The sequence below is a fragment of the Chrysemys picta genome, chromosome 4, assembly GCF_011386835.1.
Source record: "Chrysemys picta bellii isolate R12L10 chromosome 4, ASM1138683v2, whole genome shotgun sequence".
In the NCBI taxonomy this organism is placed as follows: Eukaryota; Metazoa; Chordata; order Testudines; family Emydidae; genus Chrysemys; species Chrysemys picta.
In genome coordinates, this window is record NC_088794.1 from 59754328 (window position 1) to 59779015 (window position 24688).

General features: G+C 52.9%; 1 protein-coding gene across 1 annotated transcript in view; it reads right to left on the reverse strand.

Annotated features, from left to right (window-relative positions):
- Positions 1-11226: 11226 nt before the first annotated feature.
- BRPF3 (bromodomain and PHD finger containing 3) overlaps positions 11227-24688 on the reverse strand; it is a 72979-nt gene continuing 59517 nt past the window's right edge. The window contains exon 12 of the mRNA XM_065595041.1: positions 11227-11637. Coding sequence (XP_065451113.1) covers positions 11542-11637 — 96 coding nt within the window. The 3' untranslated portion in view covers positions 11227-11541. The remainder of the gene's footprint in view (positions 11638-24688) is intronic.

The following is a 24688-nucleotide window of genomic DNA, read 5'->3' on the forward strand; positions in this document are numbered from 1 at the left end:
CTCACTTCTCTGGCAGCCAGCGCGTGCTGGAGGGCAGCCAATAGGAGACGACACATCCTGACTCTCAAACGAGCTGGAGAGTCGCCAGCTCTGGCTGCCGTGCAAGTCTCTGTCGCCCTGGGGATCCAGATCCTGAACCTCAGGAAGATCCACTGCAGTGCAGGGTCCTGCAAAAGCCAGCCAGGCCTCTGAACTCAAACCGTGGCACTGGGCTAGGACGGAGCGGGAAACAAACGCAGCACATAGGGACACGAAGTACTCGGAGGGCAGCAGTCATAGTGCTGAGTTGGGAGGGGTTGCGGGTTGGGAGAGCATCATGGGCAGGAGGTTGGAGCTGTGGGTGGGTGGGTGGGGTGGGAGGACAGTGCATGGGCCCCCTTTGAAGAGAGGCTGTGGGAGACAATGTATATGTCTGCATTGTGCACTAAGCCCAGGCTCTGACTCGGGTTTGAGCCCAAGCCCCACTTCCATCCACACACCAATCAGTCTGACTTGGGTCAGCCAGCACTCAGGACCCCGGTCCTAGGATCCTGCTGGGTGGGCGTGGATCAGAGCCTGAGTCCTGCTGTGACTCAGGTCCAAGCCCTGTCACTCTGCAGTGTGGACACAGCTCAAGCCTAGACCCGAGTCAGAAGATCTGAGTAGTGCAGTGTGCAGCAATTGTAAACGCAGGTTTACAGTGCAGTGTGGACACTCAAGCATGGGCTTGGAAACCACAAAAAACAACAACTGTGGCTCTGAGTCTCGGGCTGCAGGGCTGAAAATAGCAGTGTAGACATTTGGGCTTGGGCTGGATCCCAGGCTCTGAGACTCTCCCCATTTTGCAGTTTCATAGCCCTGCAGCCCAAGCCCCGCAAGCCCACTGTACCCACTGAGTCCACAAGCTCGGCTCCCACAGACCCTGGCTTAGTGTGCAGTGCAGACACACTCCCTGAGGGAGACCAAGCGAGTGGCTGGGAACAGAGAGTCTGTGCAGCAGAGTTGGGGGTGGGGGGAAATTTGGCAAATCAGAAATGGTTGAAAAGTGCAGTTTTGAGGCAACTGAAACTATTTGTGAATTCGGGTCAAATTTGTTGAATAGTTTCAGCTGAATAAAAAGAGAGGCCATTAAAAGAAAAAAGTGCAAACAGTTCGATATTCCGTTCCAAGGTGTCATTTTGTTCAACCCACACCACATTTCTTCTGCTTTTCAGCCTGAAAACCCTCAACAAAATTCTGTTTGGCATGAAACAAACTTTTTTTTCCCTCCTTCCGATTTTTCAACTCAGCTGCTGAATTGAAAGATCAGTTCTTCGCTCAGCTCTAGTGTGAGCAAGAGGAGGCAGCGTGTGTGCAAAGGCAGTGACACAAATATCCCCCCAGCCGCTGCCCAGGATCAGAGTTGTCGACAATGTGGATACTCCAGGGGGCCACCCCCCCCCCCCCCCCAGGATACCTTCGGGCCCCCATGCACGCCGCTGACAGGGAAGTCAGAGCACATTCCCGTGGTGGAGAGCTTGCAGCATCAGTCGCTTGCTTTATTGCGTGCAGATGCCATTCATATTGCTGATCGCTCTCTCACGCTTCAATTTGCCTTTCATGTGATTGTCATTTTGTTTCTTTCCATTCCCCCTACCTCCATTTGTCTCCTACTCGATGTTATCTTTGCCTTCAATGGGGCTCTCATTAGCCCACTAGCTTTTACCCGCTTTTCTCTTACACCCTGCACTCCCCTTTGGGTTCCCCTTTTTCTTGCCGTCTCTCAGCCCCCCTCTCACGCTTCAGACTTCTCTCCCTGGCTCTTTCTCCAATCAGACAAAGCAGCCCTAATGGAGGTGTCCCTCCTGCTCAATGAGAAGATCTCTCTGGGCCTTCAAGGTCATCCTAATTGTTCCCCTGTACCTTAGCGGGCCTCTGTTTCAACCTATTTTTGTAAGAACGATAGAATTTCTCAGTTCAGTGGCGCAGAAAATCCCCCTGGTCTCAGAAACAAACAGCAGTAATAAGGGACTGTAATGCGCTGGAAACTTATTTCAAATGTCTCAAACTTTCAGCAGGTTTCTCATTTCAGAGAACAGAATTGAGAAACAAGCTAACCTTGAAGGGCATTCTGCATAATCCCCTCTGCCTGGCTTTGGCAGGGAGCTGTCAGTGGGCGAACTGGCTCCCAGCCATCCCCGAAGATGCATAGCCAAAGGACAGGGTGGGGAGTCCCCTCTATCCAGGACAATCGTGCTGGGCAAAGCAGCTGTGGGGCTCAGTGGAAAACCCACCCATTGCTAAGTGATGGGCAGCGAGGGGGAAGTCCCCACCGAAGCCTCAGATGTTATGATCCTTGCCGAGCCCCTAGTGATTTCAAAAAGGGCAGTAGGGCTAGGAGAGATTTCTAAAGAGCTCAGGGCTTGATTTTCAAGGGCTCGGCACCCACCGCCGGGCCAAGCCCTTCTGCAAATCTGACCACTTGTTTAGGTGCCTAAATGGAATAGAACAGGGGTGGGCAAACTTTTTGGCCCAAGGGCCACATCTGGGTATGGAAATTGTATGGCGGGCCATGAATGCTCACGAAATTGGGGGTTGGGGTGTGGGAGGGAGTGAGGGCTCTGGCTCGGGGTGTGGGCTCTGGGGTGGGACCAGAAATGGGGAGTTCAGGGTGCAGGAGGGAGCTCTGGGCTGGGGCAGAGGGTTCGGGTGCAGGGCGGGGGGGAGGCTCAGGCTGGGAGTGTGAGCTCTGGGGTGGGACTGGGGATGAGGGGTTGGGGGTGCAGGAGGGTGCTCAGGCTGGGACAGAGGGGTTCGGAGAGCAGAAGGGGGTCAGGGGTGCAGGCTCCGGGTGGCACTTCCCTCAAGCAGCTCCTGGAAGCAGCGATATATCCCCCCTCCGGCTCCTACGTGGAGGCATGGCCAGGCACCCCTGCACGCTACCCAATCAGCAGGTGCTGTCCCTGCAGCTCCCATTGGCCACGGTTCCTGGCCACTGGGAGCTGCAGGGACGGCGCTTGGGGCAGGGGCAGCATGCGGAACCCCCTGGCTGCCCCTACGTGTAGGAACTGGAGGGGGGACATGCTGCTGCTTCTGGGAGCTGTGCGGAGCCACAGCACGCATGGAGTGGGGCAAGCCCCGGACCCCGCTCCCCGTTGGAGCTCGAGGGCTGGATTAAAATATCCGAAGGTCTGGATGCGGCCCCTGGGCTGTAGTTTGCCCACCCCTGGGATAGAATTTCTTAGCTCCCTTTGGAAAATCTGGGCCCAGTTATTTCCAGAGGGGGTGGGGGAAAAGGGTAGGTAATACGGAGAGAGAGTGAGGGTTTTTTTGCAGGGGGGAGACAAAGAGAAAGGGAAGAACAGAGACGTGCTGGGTAAAAGGAAAGAAGGAAGGAGATGGCGAGAGAAAGGGAAGTGGAGAGAGGATGAAGGGGAGAGACAGAAAGGGATGAGAAGGGAGAGAAAGTGATGAGTGTAATATTTCGCTCCCCCAGCTCCGTGGGGCTGTTTGAGGCTCTCTGTTCAGCCTGCCAGTGGTTTCAGCTCCCCCAGCCAGGAACTGAGATGGGGCTCTCTGCTCGGGGCTAGCTGCCTACGGAGAACAAGCCTCCCCAGGAACTTGGCTCCGAGTGAAGGGCCGCGAGCCCACGGGCGCTTTCAGTTGTGTTTGCCTAGAGGGTACTGAAGTCTCTGGCAGCAGCCAGGTTGGGCTCACACAGAAGCCCTGGCCTCAGGCACGGCCTGAGGGGGCCCTGCCTCCTGTGAGCGGCTTTCCTTGGCAAGAAAGGAAGGTTAATGATTGCGTGAAACGAGAATCATCTTTCCCCTACCTTTGATGACACCTGTGTGACACTCTAGCTGGTGCTGCTGGCAGGCTTGGGTGGTCTGTGTAGCAAGACAGAGAGCCTGGCACCAGCCCCAGCTTCACAGCCCTTCCAGACAGGGTGAGCATGGGCATTACGCTGGGTGTGTGCAAGACAGAGTGAATGTGCAGTGTGTGTGTGCATTCATGTGCATACAGGACCAGATTTATGGGCAGGTGATTCAAGCGACCGCCTGGGTTGCCAGGCTTGGGGGGCGCCGGGCTCGGTGGGCTGCTTTTGTCATTAGTGAGAAAAGGGAAAAGAGAACGTCTGAAGTGGCATGTTTCAAGTATTCCATACGTGGAGTCATTTGTCACTCATTTCCTAGAATGTTCTGGACCTTTCTAGAATCTCATGGAACCTTCTAGACTTTCTGAGGCCTATCTTTTCCTCGAACCTCCTAGAACGTTGTCAGCCGGGCCCTCGCAGGTCGAAGGGGCGGGACGTTGCCGGTCAGTGAGATATAAGAACGAACTGAAGTGAAGTGAGAGCCCAGCTGCGATACTGCGAACAGGGAGAAATGGTGCATGCAAATGGCGCATCAGCGTCGTGAAATGGGCTACGAATGCAATCAAAATAAGGTATTAACAAATTTAACAAATTGGGGGGGGGCGCGCGCCATCTGGTCGCGGGCCGGGCCTGTGTGTGTGTCTGAGTGTGTGTGTGTCCGTGCAATGTGAGTGTGTGACAGAGAGAGAGAGGGGGTAAGAAACAGTGGGCTAGACAGCATTGGAGACCCCCGATGTGAGCACTGAGCGATGGGGGGGAAGCAGAGAAAGACGGGGCGGGAGTGAGAACACGCCCAAAGAGACAGCCCTGTCACACTTCCATCCTTGCTGTTTATGGCTGCTCCCTCCCCTGACTACTCACCCTTCCCTCCTCCTCTCAGAAGTTCTCTCTTTCTCCCACCCAGTGCCGGGATTTCCCTTTCCCTCCAGCTCCTTTGCGGTCCCCCCCCCCCCCCCACATATCTCCCATTATAAAGCAGCAGGTGCAAACCTCCTGCTAGTCAGACAGCAAAACCTTCCCTAAATACCTTTTAAACACCAGCCCCAAGTACATCTCCTGTCACAAGCCCCCTGCAGACAGCCAGACAGCAGCGCCTGGGAAACGATTCATAACGCCGCATGAGCCCGGGAAGGCACATGGTAAACACAGGTCATTTATCATATGCATGTGTCGCCCCAAATACCCCCACTTATCCATCCAGCTGCTCCGGTTGCTAGCAGAGGAAACTAGCTGCTAATTCCCAGCCTCTTCCTCTCACACCCTCATGAACACACACGAGTCGCATGCGCTGCCCGAGTCGTACACACTGTGGCACTTTTGGGGGTTATGCTCGGTGTCGGCACCAGCTCACAGCCGGAGGGACCCCAGCCTGTGCCTATCAGGGGAAACTCTCCCCAGCCCCTGGCAACACAGGGGCTCCACTCTGGGCTCCCCAAGCTCCACTCTTTCCCAATACAGGCTAGCAATTTACACACCCCACTTTGTTACCATCTAGTGCCCAATCCCTTATCTTCTGGAAACCCACAAAGTAGTCTATCCACTGCCTCCGTGGACGCATGACACCCCAGTTCCCTGGGTTCACCTCCGTTCAAAACTCTCCTTAGCACAAGGCATTAGCCGTGTCTATAGCAAACCAAATTGTAGTTTATTTAACAGAGCTTGAGATAGAGGTTCAAATAAAAGCAAGTAGAAGAGTTTGGAAACATAGGATTACAAGTCCAAGAAAAATATAAAGTGCAGTCGATAGCCTAGACTTATTTGCCTCACTCTCCCCTAGTGACAGACCTTGTTTGTCCTTGCAAAATGCTCAAGTCTCCACCTGAGCCAGATAGAAAACAAAGGGCGGGCTCAAGGGATGTCCCTTGTTCTCAGTGCTGACTGACTGAGCCCAGAGACCTGCCTCGCCTCAGGGGACTAGTTTCACTTCCACCATTTTGAAACCTACAATTCTACATTTTACCGAACTCTCAAATTACTTCCCGTACAAACCTCTCGCAATAACCATGACTATCAGCAAGTTCGGCGCTTTCAGCAGAGACCCCACACCCTACCTCCCTTTGGTGTAATACTAAGAAGATGGCCGGACACAGGTGTAATAATATACCTGTCTGGGTACTCTGTGTCTCTCTCTCACACACACACACACACACACACACACACACACACACACACACACACACACACACACACACACACACACACACACACACACACACACTGCATTGCCATTCATTCCTGTCTTTGGCTTGTTCCTCCAGTAAAGCCTAGCCTGGTCATGTCCCAGCATACAATGTCCCACCATCTAGTTGGCGGTTGGCCTCTAGGTTGGCCTGACCTCGTGGCGATTGCATTGTTTTCTTGGGCGACCTACACACACACACACACACACACACACAAATATACATGCTCAGGCATCAATCCATACACATTTCACATACACATTTGGAAGTGCAGTCACAGGCCTGCAAACATCCACACACGCAAATCCAGGCACTCACTGCCCCCCAAAGCACATACCCACTTTCACTCAAGGGCGCACACACACACACACACACACAAAATACTCAAGGACACACTTAAAGACATGCAAGCACGTGACACACTCACACACACGCCCATGTATGGACACACATAAATTGCTGTGTGTTTGGTTTGCTGTTTCCTCACAACTGTTGCACTGTGGGTCTTGGTTTCATTCGAAACTAGCTCAGTCAAAGGGTCACAACTAAGAAAACCACATGGAATTTTATGTCGCTCCCATCACCTCTAGTCCTGAGATCAAAAAGTCACGTAGCTTCCATCCCGGCTCCCTCTATGAGCTTTCAGAGAGACAGGGAGTTTTAACACAGGCCAGGTCAACACGTAAAAATTAGTTCAGCCAGGATCCAGGGCTCAGGGCTGTGAAAAATGTCATGCCCTGTGTGACATAATTAGGTTGACCTAACCCTCTGTGAAGACACGGGAAGGTCAATGGAAGAATTCTCTGTTGGCCTAGCTACTGCCTCTCAGAAAGGTGGATTAACTACAGTGACAGAAAACCCCCTTTTGTCAATGTAGGAACTAAGCGTCTACACTACAGCACTACAGTGCCATTGCTGCTGCATCATAGCTGTGCCATGGTAGTGGTTGTAGTGTAGACATACCCTAGTGGAGTCTGCAGAAGAAGGCCGTCCATCAGTTCTTTGAATATTGATCACTTAAAGAGTCAAATGGATCAAATGCTGGGCCGTGCTCCTTGCTGGCCATTCCCACAGGTGCATCACCTTGCAGGAGATAACACTGCCATGGCTGCACGTCAGTTTCCCCCACTAGCAATGGCAGGAGTTTCCAGCACTGGGGCCCATCCCGTCATCTTTGCCGGACCAAATCCAGAGGGGAAATCCCAAGTGACTTTCTAGTGCATCCTTGGGTTGGGGATCAAAGCGCTCCTGACCAGAGAGCTGGTATTCTGTTGCTTTCTCTACCTCCCCCTGACAGCGAGAGAGGAGGCTCCCACTTTCCCTCTCCTTCCCACTCATCTTCATCTCTGACTTGTGCTTGGCAGCCTTCTCCAGGACACTCCAGGTGTCCTTGTCGGGCCTGGACAAAAGCCAACCTGGTGCTTGTAGGATGTTCCTCTCTGGTCTCTTCATGGTGAGGGCCCTCCTCCTTCCTGGCAAGGAAATATGCTGCCGCAGCATAGACTCAGTGCCCACACCAGGCATTCCTCCGTGCAGCAGGCAAAGAGCAGGAGCACACCCAGCTTTGGCTCATCACGGCTGTGGCCTCCTCCATAGATCCCAGGACAGCCGGAAGGCTCTTGGAAGACTCCAGCCATAGATCTGTCCGGGTGCCCCAGATGGCTGTGAGAAGCCAGCCTCTGAATCCCAGGTTGTTTTAAGCCTCCTCGAGCATGAACAGAGCCCAGCCATTGCCCCAGTATTGGGGTCTCTGGGCCCATGCTCAGGGTGCACACCGTGTCTAACACCCCATCCTGACACCTGCTGTCCGGCTGCCTAGCCCCTGGTTCTCCTTCGGTACATCTATGCACCTGCAGCAGCAAGCCTCCCAGACTGGGTCAATAAAATCGGGCTATCGGGGCTCAAACGAGGGCTCTAAAAATAGCTGTGTGGACAGCGCTTTGAAGTTGCAGTCCGGGCTGGAGCTTGGGCTCTGAAGCCTAGAGGGGGTGTGTGTGGTTGTGAGTCTGTGTGTGCTGCATGTCAGTGAGTGTGTGTTTACAGTTGTGCATGTGCAGGGTGGAGCTGTGTGTGCTGTGTGCACGCAGTTGTGGACCTGTGTGTGCTGTGTGTGCAGTGGTGGAGCTGCGTGTGCGCAGTGGTGGAGCTGTGCGTACTGTGTGCGCAGCTGTGTGTGCTGTGTGTATGTGGTTGCGGAACTGTGTGTGCTGTGTTGGTGAGCGTGTGTGCACACATGTGTAGCTGTGTGTGCGCAGTGGTGGAGCTGTGTGCAGTGTGTCAGTGAGCAGTGCATAGATCCTCTCCTTAGTGCCTCTCTTCCCCGAGTGCCGGGAGCTGAGCAGACGAGGGACGAGGGATTTCATTTGACTGGACGCTGTGAATATTGATCAGGGCCTGATGAATCCCCGCTGTCCCACTGAGTAATTACAGGACATTTCGCAGTGTAACACCATCTATCAAAGGCTGAGCAACGCTAAAGAAAAACTAATCACGCGTCTGAGAGACCTCAGTCTCCTCTCCCACCCTCCAAACACACTCACCACCCTCCTCTCGGCGCTGCCAGAAGCACCACCCTGGACCACGTTCTCGGCTCCCTCCACGGGAGTCTTGGAACCCAGGGACCCTCTGATGGAGTGCGAATTCAGTGGTGAGCCCATGGTCAGAGCTTGCAACAGCTGGGGGCATCACCAGCCACACGCTCAGAAGTGCCCAGTGGATTCATTTGAATTCAGGGCTGGCCACGTTATTGTCTAAAAACCAACGCTCCCTTGACAAAGAGACAGTAACCCTGCAGGTGCCTCTGAGAGGGGGCTGTTCAATGACATCAGGGCAGGGGGCCACACTGATTGGATGATACTCTGACACTCTGACATCATAGTGTTGGGCAGCATTCAGTGTGATTCTGTGACATCAGAGCAATGGACAGCATAGAATGGATGATGCTGTGTGACATCATAGCGGTGGACAGCACTGATTCGAGGACACTGTGAGGTTATTCCTGAAAGTAACAAATGATCAGGTCCAGTGCATCACTTCCTTGCAGGAATGAGCCAATAACATTGCCACTGCCTGCTCTCAAATAGCTCTAGTGGCTGAAGACATTTACTGCTAAGAAATATCAGAAGGTCAGCCCCTCCACGTCATAATACCCAGCATCAAGCAAGGTAGCTGGAGATTATTACCTTGAGCAGACAGTGGCCGGCTAGAAGTTCAGTGTGTGAATAATACTCGCACTTTGGGATGAACATGAACTCACTAATCCTCATGGCACCTCTGAGAGACAGCCATGTATATATTACTGTATTGTTCCCCTTGTACAGAAGGGGAAACTGAGGCACGGGGTGAAAGGACTTGCCCAATATTGCAGAGAGAGTTAGGAGCCAAACCCAGGAGTTCTCTCGAAGGTCATGAGAATTTTGTGGTTAGAGAGGAGTTCACGGTTTTGAGTGGGATAAGGGGTTTTTCCTGGTGCTAGGGAGCCAGGTACTAGAAAAAATGTTAAGGCAATTCAGTCTATGTGCCTAGCAGAGCCTTCTGGTTGACAGAGTCAAGGAGAGGAAGCTAGAGCAGAGCACTGAGTGATGGTGTACCACACTTCTAAAATGTGTGTCGCCTTCCCCACCAGTGGCTGGCCCATCCAGAGAATAACAGCCTGCTACTGCTACCAGCTAATGGACATACTCCTTCACCTCAAGTGGTAGCAGTCAAAGCTGAAAATCATGGGTTCCAATCCAGCAGACAGACTGTGACTGGGCTCTCTCTTATTCCCCACAGGGATAGGGGAAGGTTTCTATGGATTGTGGGGAGCGGTGAGCCCTAATGGACGAATGCAGCCGAGGGAGTCCTGAAATCTTGCCCGCAGCATGTTCTCCCTGTCACTTACAGGCCAAGGACAAAGCTGATGAGCTGCAGGTTTTTTTATGGCTGGTGAAATGAAGCAATGAGCGGTTTCTGTTCCTCTCTCAAGAAAGACACACGCTGGAACAGAGATGATGGCTGTGCCCATTGATTTTCCATTTAAACAATTAACCTCAGGCTCCAGGTAATTTGCTTGTGTCACAATATTAGGGCAGACCCTACTGTAGAGTGCTCCTGACTACAAACTCCCCACCCCCTGCAGTTCCCACTCTGCCTTTGCCTGTCAGCCTGCTCCTCCATGCCAAATAAGGCTCTCGTCTTTGGCTGCCTGTCTTCTCAGTCCCCTGGCCCCTGCCTGGGGCCAGGGACCTCTGCTACTTTGAATGAGTGGCAGCAGTCACTTGATGCTCATTGTCTAAGCAGCAGAGAGCAGGCTGGCTGGGAGATGCAGTGGGAAGGAAGGCTAAGGGCAAAGCTCGGGGAATAAATCACTCCGGAGCCCGCTCTGTGGTTGCTTAGTTATTGGAGAGGAGGAGGCTGGAAGGGACAGCGTGGAAAATGGGGACTCCGAGCAGCTGGAGAGGGGGTGTCAGCAGTCTTATTGGGAAAGCAGTAGGTGGGCCAGCCCCCCACTCTTTCCTCTACCCACCCCCCATGCCAGATGGGAGGTGAGGTTTTATGGCCAACATTCGGTGTGCTCCCCAGTCGCTCACGTGTCTCTGCTTTAGTCCTTCACAACGTGTTTTGCAACAGATGAGAGGGAGTGCGAAGCACGGATCTGGTTCTGATCTCAGTCACGCCCATTTTACAAGCGGTTTGGCCCTGTCTCCCCTCTGCTCTGTGCCTCGCACACAGGGCCGATGCAACCATTTAGACGACCTAGGCGGTCGCCTAGGGCACTAGGATTTGGGGGGGTGCCATTTTCTTCGGCAGCGACCGTGGCAGCTGGATCTTCGGCCGCCCCAGTCGCCGCCCGCATTTAGGCAGAGGGAGCTGGGGCAGTGGAGCGCGGGGAAGGCCGCCTGCAGCAAGGGGGGGGTGGCACGCAGGGGAACTCCCTCACCCAGCTCACCCCTGCCCCGCCTCCTCCCCAAGCACGCCATGGCTGCTTCACTTCTCCCACCTCCCAGGCTTGTGGCGCCAATCAGCTTAGGCGCCGCAAGCCTGGGAGGTGGGAGAAGTGAAGCAGCGACGGCGTGCTCAGGGAGGAGGTGGGGCAGGGGTGAGCTGGGGCGGCGGGGGTGCCTCAGGGTGGGGGGTGGGGAGCTGCCGCAGGGGGGGCGCTGGCACGGGGGGGGTGCCTCAGGGAGGAGCTACTGCGGGGGGGGCGCCTCAGGGCGGGGGCTCGGGGACGGGGGGGCGCAAGGTGGAAGTTTCACCTAGGGCGCGAAACATCCTTCCACTGGCCCTGCTCACACGGCCATTTACACAGCATAAAGCCAGCGCCAAGAGGACAGGAAAGCCAGATCTGAACAGCATGCCCGCTTTGCCCACGATGGAGGGTGCAGGGCAATGGAGAATCAGGCCCCCTGGCTTCAATGGAGTTACTTCTGCTGATCACTGGTGTGAGTGAGAGGAGAAACCAGGCCCCAGTTTTGGGAGCCTCACCTGAGACCCATAGGCCAGATTTTTCCGAGGTGCAGAGTCAGTGGGAGCTGCGTTGTCTAGCATTCAGACCCCAGGCGTTGGGCATGCCAGGAACACAGGCTGCAATGGGACAGGAGACGGGGGGATGCTCTCCTTTGGACAGGGCTCTGAGCGCCCCTGCTGGGGAAGAGAAAGGAAAACAAGGATATGAACTCGCTGCACTGTGACATTAGATCTTCGCGGTCAGCAGCACTCCTCGCGTTGATTCCAACGGGAGCACAATCAAGCTAAAGTCCGACCTGTGTGGGCACACTGGTGGTAGAGGTGCCCGGAGAGCAAGTGATGTATCTCTGGGGAGAGGCTCACGTTTCAGGTGACAGAGAGGAGTGCGGCGGCAGAGCTAGAAAAGGCCTGTTAGACCAACTAACCCACCCCCCTTCAGGTCCTCTAGGAGAGAGAACACGCAACGGTTAATCTGATGCTACACTTGAGATCAGCCCAGTGCATCACCTGTCTGCGTCAATAAGGTTAAGCAAGGAAATTCCGCCGCGTGTTAGCCCCAGCCTGCAGTCCGTGAAGTCCAGGGGAGTTTTTCTCCATTTACTTCAATGCCAGCAGGACCAAATACTGTTAATGGAGCCCCTGTTCGGTCCCACACCTACAAAGTGATTCCAGTTATAGCCTCTTCTTTTTCTAGCCTCCATTTCCTCTGCATGATTCTACTGTGGTAGCGCCAAGAGGCGAACCGGGTGGGGGCCCGCTGCGCTAGGCGCTGTACAAACAAAGGGACAGCCTCTGCCCCACACAGCTTACAAGCTAAGTTGCCAAGGTGGAACAGAGGGATGAGATAAACAGGCTGAAGGGGAAGAGGGGGATATGAGATACAATAAATAACTCAGCGGATGTGTGCAATAGTTGGTTTGTGTTTGTGTTCAGGGTCCTGCTGTGCAACTTTTCCCACGACAGCATGTAGTGACAGCGCAGCCAGTAAAAGCTATTTCAATGCTAATCAGCCAGGGAGGAGCGATGGGGGATGGAAACACATCTCTCAGGCACGGTTTGTCTGTCTATTCATCTTTCCCTTCGGTCTCCAGCAGTGACGTGAGATAGGGTGGGTTCAGGTCACAGGGGGATTCATTTCAAGCTGTTTCCTGGCTCCTGCAGTCACATCCGCTCCCCACCCCCCAATTTTCACTTGGGGTTTCAGGCTCCGAGATGGCCAGAAGGCACAAGCCCCAGGCTGAGGTGGACCGGGGAGGGGAATGGAGAGCAAAGGAAGGGGCTGGGAGGGGAGACGCACGTGTCTCTGCCCTCACCTGCCGGGGTTCCCTGGAGGGACTCTGCATTCTCACCTATTGTACAGGGCAATGCTCCCTGCAAGGTCCCGCATTAGGGTGATGCTGGGACTCGGGAGAGGCTGCGTGTCAGCCCGGCCCAGAGGGAATTCCTGCCTCTCCTCCCTGTCCTCTCTGTCTCCCCTTCCCCACCCTTGCTGCCATCTCTACAGCACCCACAGTATGCCAGGCACCCTGCAGCCAGCAAAGAGGCCTGGGCCCCGCCCCCACCCTCCATTTCCTTCCTCATTCCTCCTCCTCTCACTTCCACTTAGATTAGCAGCCTGGTTGAGTGGTGAGCACATGGTGTGGGGGAGACGCAGGACTCCTGGGTTCCATTCCTGTCTGCTGAGTGGCTGGGTGACCTCCAGCAAGCCAGTGCCTCAGTTTCCCCATGAGTGTAGTGCTTTGAGGTGACAGGAGCTGGAGAAGTGCTGCGGTTACCATCCTGCCTTCCCACCTGTGTCTCTCTCCAGCCCTGTCTAGATTGCTCAGCCTTTCTCCTCTTTCCCCTCTTCAAACCCGCTTCTGTCGTTCCCTCCCTCTCCCTTCCCCTGCCTTTGCCCCTCTCCCCATAGGCCCCTTTCTTTCCCCCCCGTATCCCTCTGTCTGCTCATCTCTCTCGCTCTCACACACACACACGCATGCCATACGCCTCCCCTCACTGCACTCTGCGCCGCGGGCCAATGGCGCCGTCAGCGGCGCAAGCTGACCCCTCCCCCTGGCAGGGGGCCTGCAAATTAATTGTGCAGTCTTAATTAAAATGAAGTAATTTTTCACTTGCGCCCAGGCCGATGCCTTGCTGATGATGGATTAAAGTGAGCGGTGGGTAAATTAGTCACACTGCCTGTCGGTGCTGCCTGACGGCGGACTGGAAAGCTGCGAGCGCTGCAGGAAGGGATACAAAGCAGCTAACAAACCCACCAGCCCTTCCCATCCAAGGCATCCCCTTCCCCCTGTACCCCCACGCCTGATGATGCTTTGCAGGGCTCAGCAGCAGGGGGGTCACAATAACAGCCACACTATTTGAACCAGAGACGAGGACTGGACAACAGGGGACGGATCACTCCATAAATTGCCCCTGTTCTGTTCATTCCCTCTGAAGCATCTGGCACTGTGGGAAGACAGGATACCGGGCTAGATGGATCATTGGTGTGACCCAGCGTGGCCGATCTTATGTTCATTTTACTCGCTTCCCCTCCACTTGGGGCAGGGAGCAGTTGGAGTGAGGGCGTGTGTGCCATCTGCCCAGAGCTCTAGGACAGGTGCTTAGCAGGGAAATAACTCTGTTCAAAGGCAAGTACATCACTCCTGTACAGTCATCGGGACAGAGCCACGGGCCCATGGCTGAGAGAGCAGGATACGAACCTACCTAGAATAGAGTGATCAGCAGGATGCAGGGAGTCCCCCCTGCAGGCATCACCCGCCCCACTGCTTTCTGAGTCCTCCTGCTTCCCTTCAGAGAGACGGGGAGCTGCGAGACTGTCTCTTCCTGGGCGGGGGAGACGGGGCTGGGGCCAGAGATGGCGGGAACGGTGAAGGTGGAAAACAAAGTAAGGAGGAGGAAGATGAAGGCAAGGAGAGAGGTGGAGAGAGGTAAAGACAGGGACAAGAGGGGGGGGGAGAGGGAGGAAGGGAAAGGCAGATGGAGACCGACTGCAACCCCTGGCATGGGAAAGCAGGGCTCTGAGGGTCCCGCGCCCTGCAGCTCTCACTTGTGCTCTGGGCCCTGAGGCAGCCAGCCTGCAGCCAAGAGCCTATTGGCTCTAATTAATTCAACAGCCAAACTCCTCCCTGACAGCTCTCCTCCTTGCTGGGTTGGGGGAGAGCCAGGCAGCAGGGAGAGGACAAGGCTGGCGTTGGGACAGGGAATCTCCACCAGGAGAAGACCCAGGGGGCCAACCCCTAGTCTCACTGATGCTGAAGACATTGTGCTCAGAACCGGCCAGCGCACCACAAGGAGGAACCAGGCGTCTCCAGAGCGGCTGCAACCTGAGCTAAAAGCCAAGGCTGCTTATATCCCCTGCAGCCCGGGCACAGAGAGGGACCCATAACACACGCTCCTTGGGGTGGGGGTTACATTTGCGCCCGTGGGTCCTGGAATCTTTGCGAGGCAGAGAACCCTCCCCCCTCTATATGCCACCTGGATTGGGCTGATTTCCACAATGTCCCCAGCGCTCAGCGTAACCCCACCAGGGTCCCTGGCTGATACCTGAATCCTCGCAGGACAGCGGATCCCACAGAACCCTGGCCAGTGGTCGCCATTCAGTGGCAGCGTTGGTCCATGGGCCCTGCCTGGCCGTTCAATCGTCCCCTGTACTTAGAATGGGGACGAGCTGGCGGATCTCAGCTATTCCCTATTGCAAACAGGGACGCTCCCCCCCACCTCAGCAAATCCATGCTGCATTTGCAAGGCTCCTTGTGCAGCCTTCTCCTGCCACACCAGCCCTGGTCTCCCGTGCAGAACTGCTGCGCCCTGGGAAGGGGGTGGGGGACAGGTCGGTAAAACGGCCCATTTGCAGATGTCGATACCTAGCAGCCCCCCGCTGAACTCATGTGTGATACCCTAAGGCTGTTTCTGGGTCTGAGCATGGTCGAAAGCAGGCTTGAGACAGCTCTTCCCAGGCCAGCCCAGCCCAGCCCAGCCCTCCTCTGCCTCGGGACTCCAGGGCCAGGCCCCATGCCTGCTCACACACAGCGCCATTCAGCTGGAAGTTGCAAACAGCATGTACAACACAGAGCGCTAATGGAATTCACATCCCTGCCTCCTGTAAACAAGGCGTTTGGCGTACGCTTGGCTTGGCACAGCGCAGGCAGCGTGGCTCTGGCCTGTGCTCTCAGGTAGGCTGTAAGTCCTTGAAGCGCAACCCCCCCCCCTCCCCCGAAGTGGAGACAGGGCTAGTTTAAGGGGATCCAGGGAGGGAGTAAGAGGGTCAAACGGAGCACAGGGTAGCGGTGGGAGGAACTTCTCAGCAGTGCGAGTTACTGGGCTGTGGGCTTGTGAGGGCAGGGTTGGAGCCCCGTCATGGGCATATTTCAATCTGATGTGGGTTAAACACAACCAAATGTACTGCAGGGAACTAGCCTGGTTCCTTTGGCCCAGGCAGCCCATCCCCCATTGATCCTTCCCACCTCTCAGGAGGGGGAACATTATGGGACGTTTGGGGATGTACGATTGCTCCTCCCCAGCCCTGCTTCAGCACAGGCAACTGTGACTTAAACACAGTGGATTCTGGGATGGATCGGATGCTCTCAGGGCTCTCTCTAATGCCCATCACCACAGCATCTCCAAACATGGCTCCTCCATCTGTAATGGTGGCAAGGCCAGCTTGGCTGTCCTGTTGCCATTGGCTGCTAACTGGGGTGGGTCACAGACCATACCAAGGGGTAAAAGCTGCATTAATTAATCCCACTGTGCAGCCCAGGTTGGATCTGGGAACATGCTGTGTAGCACAGCTGTTTCCTGGTTCCCCCCTACCACCTCAGGTTGCATGGAGTCGCCCTTCCCCCCCCCATCTGGCATGGCTTTAATTCCCCCATGGCCCAGCGAGCGCCTTTGAAACCCTCTCAGGGCAGTCCTTCACATCTCGGAGGTCGCTCTCCCACTCGCGCTCCCCACCTGCTTTGATGGCGACTCCGCCACTGTAAGCAACGCTGATGAAAGCGTGGGACCGTCAGCTGAGAAATATGGCATTATCCAGCTTAATGGTGCAGAACTCCTGCAGCCCGGAGATTTGAGCGAGCCCATTAGCTGACTGATAGAAACATAAGATTATAAAATAACTATTTATTCTGAGCCCGCCAACACTACTGAAGAGGCCCAGCTGTGGGGAGTGGCACCTCTCTCCAGCACGGACGCAGGGGGCTTCAGGTTGCTTCTCATAAGAGGAATTTCCTTGCGCCGGTGTCACTATTTAGACATCAACAAGGCCCGTTGGTTTCAGTTTTTATTTTGTTGAGAATTTCCCAGGAATTCATCGTGTTTATTACAAAAATGGAAGCAATAAAAAACAGGTGAAAAAAAAAATCAGTGCCAAAAAAGTTAACTTCATAGTTTTCTGGGTAAATATCAGGGTTAATATTGGGGTCTACCCAGGTTACCAGCCCACCACGTCTCCTTCTGGAGAGGGGAGCCTGGTCTGGGGAGTTCTGGCATGTCTGGGAGGCGGGGGCTGGAGGGAAAGAAAAAAAATCAGTAAAAAAAAACGAATCGTTTTTGTAAAACCCAGGAATCTTCTGGTCAAAACCAAAACCAAAGGGCCTTGGACGTCAAGGACACCGGCCATCCTACGTGTGGGATTCCTTACCAGAAAGAGACAAACTGATCCCGAGTCTCATCTAAATGAACAACCCAGCACAGGCAAACTATGTGAGGTAGTGTGATCTAGTGGGTAGGACACTGGCCTATGAGCCAGAAGATTGGGGTCTGTCTCCATCTCTGCAGCTGGCCAGCGGTGTGACCTCTCCCATGTTGTGCCACTGAGGCCCCCCGGTGCACTTATAGTAAAAGGCTCATTCCTTTACTAAGCGTTGTCTCTCTACATTAAGAGAACGATAGAGTCCCGACAAAAGTCCTTTAGGTGTGAGCTGAAACTCGGAAAACATAAGAAGAGCGGTCAACATAACCGCTTCAAAGACACCCTTAAGCAGAGTCTCAACTCATGCGGCATAAATATTGATAACTTCGAAGACACAGCCAAGGACAGAGCTGAATGGAGAGCAACTATCAATAATGGTTGTAAACACATTGAGAAAGACAGACGCAGCAAACGAATTGACAAAACAGACCAAGCATCATGCCAAGTCTTCAGTGGGAGTCTGCGCATTGCTATGTGACATCTGTTTGTGACCTTGCTCCTCACAGATTGGACTGTACAGCCACAAGAGGACACACGAGAGGCTGTGACATCAGCCTCAGCAACAATGGACAGATATGCATTAGGAATATGAGGAAACCAAACACACACTGCTGGGTTTCACATAGCCTAGACAAACACAAAACCTAACTACATAGACACCCTTCTGCAACACATCACATGGAGGGCTGATGAACTATTTCAAGAGGTACGACCCAGCTCTGATACACTACAGTAAGTCTTCCCCTATTGGCAGCATCTCTTCCCAGAAGCGGCAAAGAAAAGGAATAAGAAAAAAATAACGTGGATTAAAAAAAAAAAAAAACAGCCATGAGAGAGAAAGAGAAGAAAGCTGGGAATGTGGAGAGAGTGGGAAGGAGCATGGAACCCCCTCCGATATTTTGTTTATTGTTGTTGAATTCAACAAGGACAAATGCAAAGTACTCCGCTTAGGAAGGAACAATCAGTTGCACACATACAAAATGGGAAATGACTGCCTAGGAAGGAGTACTGCGGAAAGGGATCTGGGGGTCATAGTGGACCACAAGCAAAATATGAGTCAACAGTGTAACACTGTTGCAAAAAAAGCGAACGTCATTTTGGAATGTATTAGCAGGAGTGTTGTAAGCAAGACACAAGAAGTAATTCTTCCGCTCTACTCCGCGCTGATTAGGCCTCAACTGGAGTATTGTGTCCAGTTCTGGGCATCGCATTTCAGGAAAGATGTGGACAAACTGGAGAAAGTCCAGAGAAGAGCAACAAAAATGATTAAAGATCTAGAAAACATGACCTATGATGGAAGATTGAAAAAATTGGGTTTGTTAAGTCTGGAAAAGAGATGACTGAGAGGCGACATGATAACAATTTTCAAGTACATAAAAGCTTGTTACAAGGCGGAGGGAGAAAAATTGTTCTTCTTAACCCCTGAGGATAGGACAAGAAGCAATGGGTGTAAATTGCAGCAAGAGAGGTTTAGGTTGGACATTAGGAAAAACTTCCTAACTGTCAGGATGGTTAAACACTGGAATAAATTGCCAAGGGAGGTTGTGGAATCTCCATCATTGGAGATTTTTAAGAGCAGGTTAGACACACACCTGTCAGGGATGGTCTAGATCATACCTAGTCCTGCCATGAGTGCAGGGGACTGGACTAGATGACCTCTCGAGGTCCCTTCCAGTCCTATGATTCTATGATTGTTCAATGCTTTGGCCCTAGCCCAGTAAGGCACCTAAGCACATGCTTAACTTTAAGGATGTGTCATCTTGTTGTTGTCAAGGAGATAGCCCACGGGATTAAAGTTACGCACATTATCTGCTTTGCTGGATCAGAGCCTTACACACAAGGGTGCTGGGGGCTTTGGAATCAACCATCAGACACAAAGGGGAGTGAAGAGGCTTAGCTCTGATCTCCCTCTCCCATTCACACTGCTCCACCAAAACACCTCAAGCTAACTCCTGGCCCCCGCCACGCCTGGTAATTGTAGAGCTCTAACTTACCTGCCTTTTTCTCCAGCTATGTGATAGGACCCTGGCATACATGAGCAGTCAACAGCTCCAGCATCCTGGCGTGGAACCGCAAGCAGATAGGATCATTTGGTGATGGAACATAACAAGGCAGCATTTGGTGCATGTCCTAGGAAGGGGGCTATTTGGGGAGTCTTGAGGAGGAGAGAATCAATCCTTATCCCAGGAGCAGCATTAAGGTTTGTCCCCACTGTCAGTGTGCCTTTAAGGTGCCTACTGCACACCTCTCTTTTTTTGGGATGGTCATGCAGACGAGGCTGAGATCAATCCTCCCAATAGACCATGGCTGGGGTCCCTTCTTTGGATTTCCCCCCAAGACCAATGTGCAGCAAATGCCTACGAGTGAGAAAGCTCTGATGGATTTTCTGTCCATTAACCAAATGCCACACTTCAAGAGATAAGAGGCACTCACGCCACCCGGGCACCACAGAAATGCCAATGGCTGACTTGCAGATGTGGCAGTGACTAGAGCATCAGATGCAATCACCTAGATTCCCCTTTTCATGGATTGCCTGTTTACACTGCTGTTCTAAAGCCCAGGGCCAGAGCATTGTTCATCTGGTTTAGCTGGTAGAAAATATGGGACGCATTCTCGGCTGGTATAAACTGGCATATTCCCATTGAAGTTAATTTACACCACATGAGGCAGAGCCGGCGCTAGGAATAAGCAGACTAAGCAATTGCTCAGAGCCCCGAAACACTCAACGGGGCCCTATATTCTCCCTTTATTATAAGAACTTGCCTGTTTTAGTACAGCAAACCTCAGAGATACGAACACCAGGTACGAACTGACCAGTCAACCACACACCTCATTTGGAACTGGAAGTACGCAATCTGGCAGCAGCAGCACACAAAAAGCCAAATGCAGAACAGTACTGTGTTAAACGTAAACTACGGGGGGGGGGGGGGGGTAGGGGGAACAAAGGGAAAGCAGCAGTTTTCTTCTGCATAGTAAAGTTTCAAAGCTGTAGTAAGACAATGCTCAGTGGTAAAAACTTTTGAAAGAACCTCCATAATGTTTTGTTCAGAGTTGCAAACAACTTCCACTCCCCAAGATGTTCGTAACTCTGAGGTTCTACTGTGTGTGGCGGGGGTGGAATATTCCCGCTTAGGGTCTCCACTGGGCTAACACCAGCATTCCCCTGCTCCCTCTTCCCCCCCCCCCCCCACCGAGAGCAGTTAGCATTTTATATAGTAGCATATTTATAAATTACTAGTTATACTGACACATATTATACAGACACATACATATGTGTCTGTATAATAAGCATTCACTATAGCAAGATCTGGCACCATCTACGTGTGTGTGTGTGTGTAATTAGCATTCACAGAAGCAAGATCTGGCTCTGTGTGTTTGTGTGTGTGTGAGAGAGATTAGCATTCACTGTAGCATGATCCGACTCAGTGTATGTATCTGGCTCTGTATGTATGCATGGGCATGCATGTAATTAGCAGCCACTGTAACAAACACCATAGCTAGAGTTATGTGCAGCACCTGCTCTAACCCCACAATTTTAATTCACTCAAAGCTTCTCCTTTGGGAGATTGGTCTGAGTCGAGATGTGAATTGTTAGGAATCATTGTTAGGAATTATTTATCACTTGGGGAAGTTGGAAGGAAATCCATCCAGCTGGTCTGAGTTATGGGAGGGGGGACAAGAAAAAACCCCAAACCCCTAAATTCTCATATTCAGCGTTAAAAAGAAAGAGGCTTTTTTGCTTCTATGTATGCATGAGAGAAGCAGTGGAGTCTAGTGGTTGCAGCAGGTGAACTGGGTTCTAGCCCTCCCCCCATCAATGACTCACTCTGGGATAAATCCTGTAATGTGCTGAGCACCTGATAAAAGGTGCTGATCTCCCTCAACTCCCATTGGGCCTGATTCTCCACTTTCCTGCCTTGCTCTTTGTCCAGTCACTGGCACCAGCGCAAAGGGCATGTAAACTGCTATCAATTCCAAACGGTGCTGTTCTATCCCCACTTTGCACTGCTGTACAAGGTGCAGGCCTGTGGAAAAACAAACCTGGTACCTACAGCATCATAGCACCACAGTGAGACCAAAAAGTCCTGGATTCACTCAGAAGAACAACCTCAGTGACCCATCAGAGGCAGTGCTGCCTAGTGGACAGAACACTGGACTGCGACTCAGGAACTCTGGGTTTTAAGCCTGGCTCTGACACTGGCCTACTGAGTGATCTTGGGTAAGTCACTTTCCCTACTGGTACTTCAGTTTCCCCATTTGTAAAACAGGGATAATGCTATTAACCTCTTTTCTAAATCACTGAGATCTACTGATGAGAAGAGCTATGTAAGAGCCAGGTATTATTATTCACAGCATGTTGGATTCTAGTTTGGATATTAGGAAACACTATTTCACTAGGAGGGTGGTGAAGCACTGGAATGGGTTACCTTGGGAGATGGTGGAATTTCCATCCTTAGAGGTTTTTAAGGCCCGGCTTGACAAAGCCCTGGCTGGGATGATTTAGTTGGTGTTGCTCTGAGCAGGGGGTTGGACTAGATGACCTCCTGAGGTCCCTTCCAACCCTGATATTCTATGATTTCTGTGATGGTCTCCTATTTGAGTACTGATCAAGCCCAACCCTGCTTAGCTGGTAAAATCGGATGAGCTCACAGCTCCGTGTGAGATGGCTGCAAAGAAAAGAATCCAGAAAATCAGGAGTTGTAGCAGAAATCCAATCACTCCCCCACCCCACACACACCTCATTAAAAACTGCCAGCACTTCAACATTTGCCTGGCATTAATTAAAGAGCCACTTCCTCCGCCTGTCAATTTGCCACCCTGATTTTCTTTTCTTTTTTCTAAATCCAAAAGGAAGTCGGGAGAAACTGGTGTGGAAAGCGTGGTGATTGTATCTGAAACACTTGCCAACACAGAGCAAGATGTAACAAGTAATTAAAGGAAAATCAAACTTCTCCTTTGGAAAGTTTTGCTTATGAGTCTGCAAATTAATTATTGCTCTCAGTCAAAGATGCTCTCATTGACAGGCAATGGGGAGGCTAGCTCTCCAGATATTGCTAGGACACTCAAACCTGCAAGCAGCTGAGCAATTTAGTCATGATTCAGCAAAGCCCTTAAGCACCTACTTAACTTAAAGCACGTATGTGATCCTATTAGAGTCAGTGCAATGAGACATGAGCACATGCTGAAGTGCTCTGCCGGATCAAGGCCATGCGTCCCCTTCTACACTCACCTCTGAGCATCTCCCAAAGTCTTAACAGTGTCCCTCTCTTTCTCTTCCTTCCCAGCCTAGACCAGTAAGGGGTTCTGTCACCACCTGCTCTGCAACCCTGGGTGTCTGTGCAGTGCAGCTTTGGCTCAGAGCCCCGACATCAGCAGCCTGCTCACAGCACTGTGGTCTCACCCTGGCTTCTACCAGCCCAGTTCCTCCTGGCTGGGTGACCCCAACAACCCTTCCAGTCCCAAGTCTCCCCTGCAGCATCCAGTCCCTGGTACTGGACACTCCCACGTTCACTGCCTCCAAAGAGCCAGGGCACACTACAGCTTGTTACGGTAGCTCAGCTGGGGTTATACACTCCACCTTCATACACACCACTGGGACAATTCGCAGGGTTGGCTCTAGGTTTTTTGCCGCCCCAAGCAAAAAAAAATTTTGGCTGCCCCCCCGTCCCAGCCCTGGGCTCCTCGCCGCAGCCCCCTGCCGCCCCAGCCCTGGGCTCTCACCCCTTGACCCGCACCCCCCTGCCCTGGGCTCTCACCTCCCCCACCCGCATCCCCCTGCCGCCCCAGCCCTGGGCTATCCCACACACACACCCTGCTGCCCCAGCTCTGGGTTCCCCCTACCCCCCCACCATTGCCACACACACCTCCTGCCGCACCAGCCCTGGGCTCACCCCCCCCCCCCCCCACCTGCACCCTCCTTCCGCCACAGCCCTGGGTCCCTGGTAACTCGCTCCCATGGCAGGTCATTCAGCAGGAATTTTAGATGTGCACAGAACACAGACAGGACTGGTTCCCGCATGGTTACAGAACTGCAGTAGAGTAGAACAATTTTCAGCTTGTGTGATTGGAGGATATCTGGATGCATATTATAAGACTGTCTTACATGAATGAGGAAAAGTTGAGGTGCCTTTATTATTCTTTTGTTCCACTCTTTCTTTCTATGGGGAATTTGCCAATGCAATATCACTGTCTTCCTTTTAAACAAACATACAAAAAAAAGGCAATGGCTGTTGAAAATAGCAATTCCAGTCCTAATAACCACTGAGAAGCATTTCTTGCTCAATTTTATCCTACTTTTTCTACAGCAAGTTACAGTGGATCCGTATATTTGATTTGGGAGAAATGAAGTAACAGCCGCCCAAACTGAGCTTGAGCACTCCTGAATTTTGAGGTGTTCAAATCTGGAAGGCAGGTGCTGGGGGACGGGGGGGAGCCTGTGGCTCCGCAGGGGAGCATGGCAGCGTGTCTGGCGCTGCACGAAGCCAGACACGCTGGTCTGAGTGGCACGGTAAGGGAATTGGGGAGTTGGAGAAGGGGTAGGGGATTCTGGGGTGGGGGCAGTAAAGGGACAGGGAGCAGGGAAGGTTGGATGGGGCAGAGGCTCAGGGGGGTAGTCAGGGGCAGGGAGAAGGGGGGGTTAGATGGGTCAGGGGTTTGGGGGGACAGTTAGGGGACAGGCAGCAGTTGGATAGGCATGGGAGTCCCAGGGGTTTGTCAGGGGCAGGTAGGGGGTGGGGTCCTAGAGGGGAAGTTGGGGGGGGGGTCTCAGGAAGGAGGAAGTTGAGTACAAGGACCAGTGGGGCCTAGATAGGGGGTGGGGTCCCGGAAGGGGGTGATCAGGGGACAGGGAGCAGGGGGGGGTTGGATGGGTTGGGGTTTCTGTGGGGGGCAGTCGGAGGGAGTGGATGGTGGCAGGGTGGGGCTACCCTCCCTCCCCGTGGAGTGTCCTATTTTTTGAATGTTAAAATATGGTATCCCTACCCTTCCCAGTGCAGCTCTCCATTCACAGCAGGCTGCAGCATGAGGTCTCAGCTTCCTCACTCCCTCCCCCTCTTTCCTGTTGGTAGTGGCCAAGGGAATGCTGGGAAATGTAGTTCTTTCCCTGCTCCAGGGCTGGCTCTATAGGCAGGGAGCTAACCAACAAACTACAGCTCCCAGGGGCCCCTGTTGGTTCTCAGCTCCCATGCTGGATCCCTGCCGCCCCGCAAATGGGCTGCCCGAAGCACGTGCTTGCTTTGCTGGTGCCTAGAGCCACCCCTGACAATTTGTAGGAAAACGAAGAGTAACTTCATTAACAAAGAACATAATTTTAAAGGATTTCAAGCAAGAGCAAAAGCGAGACAAACGGGTTACGGACAAAACCAACCCAACCCACTTGCTGGGATCTACAACTTAACTCTAGCAAGATGTAGCCTCCTTGGCCATAGCACGAAGTCGTCAGCGTTCTCCAGCACGCTTAGTGGGAAGATCCACCTCTCACCCAGATTGTTACAGAGCTGGTTGGCGACTGAATGGGTGCTGAGCTGATGGAGGGAAAGC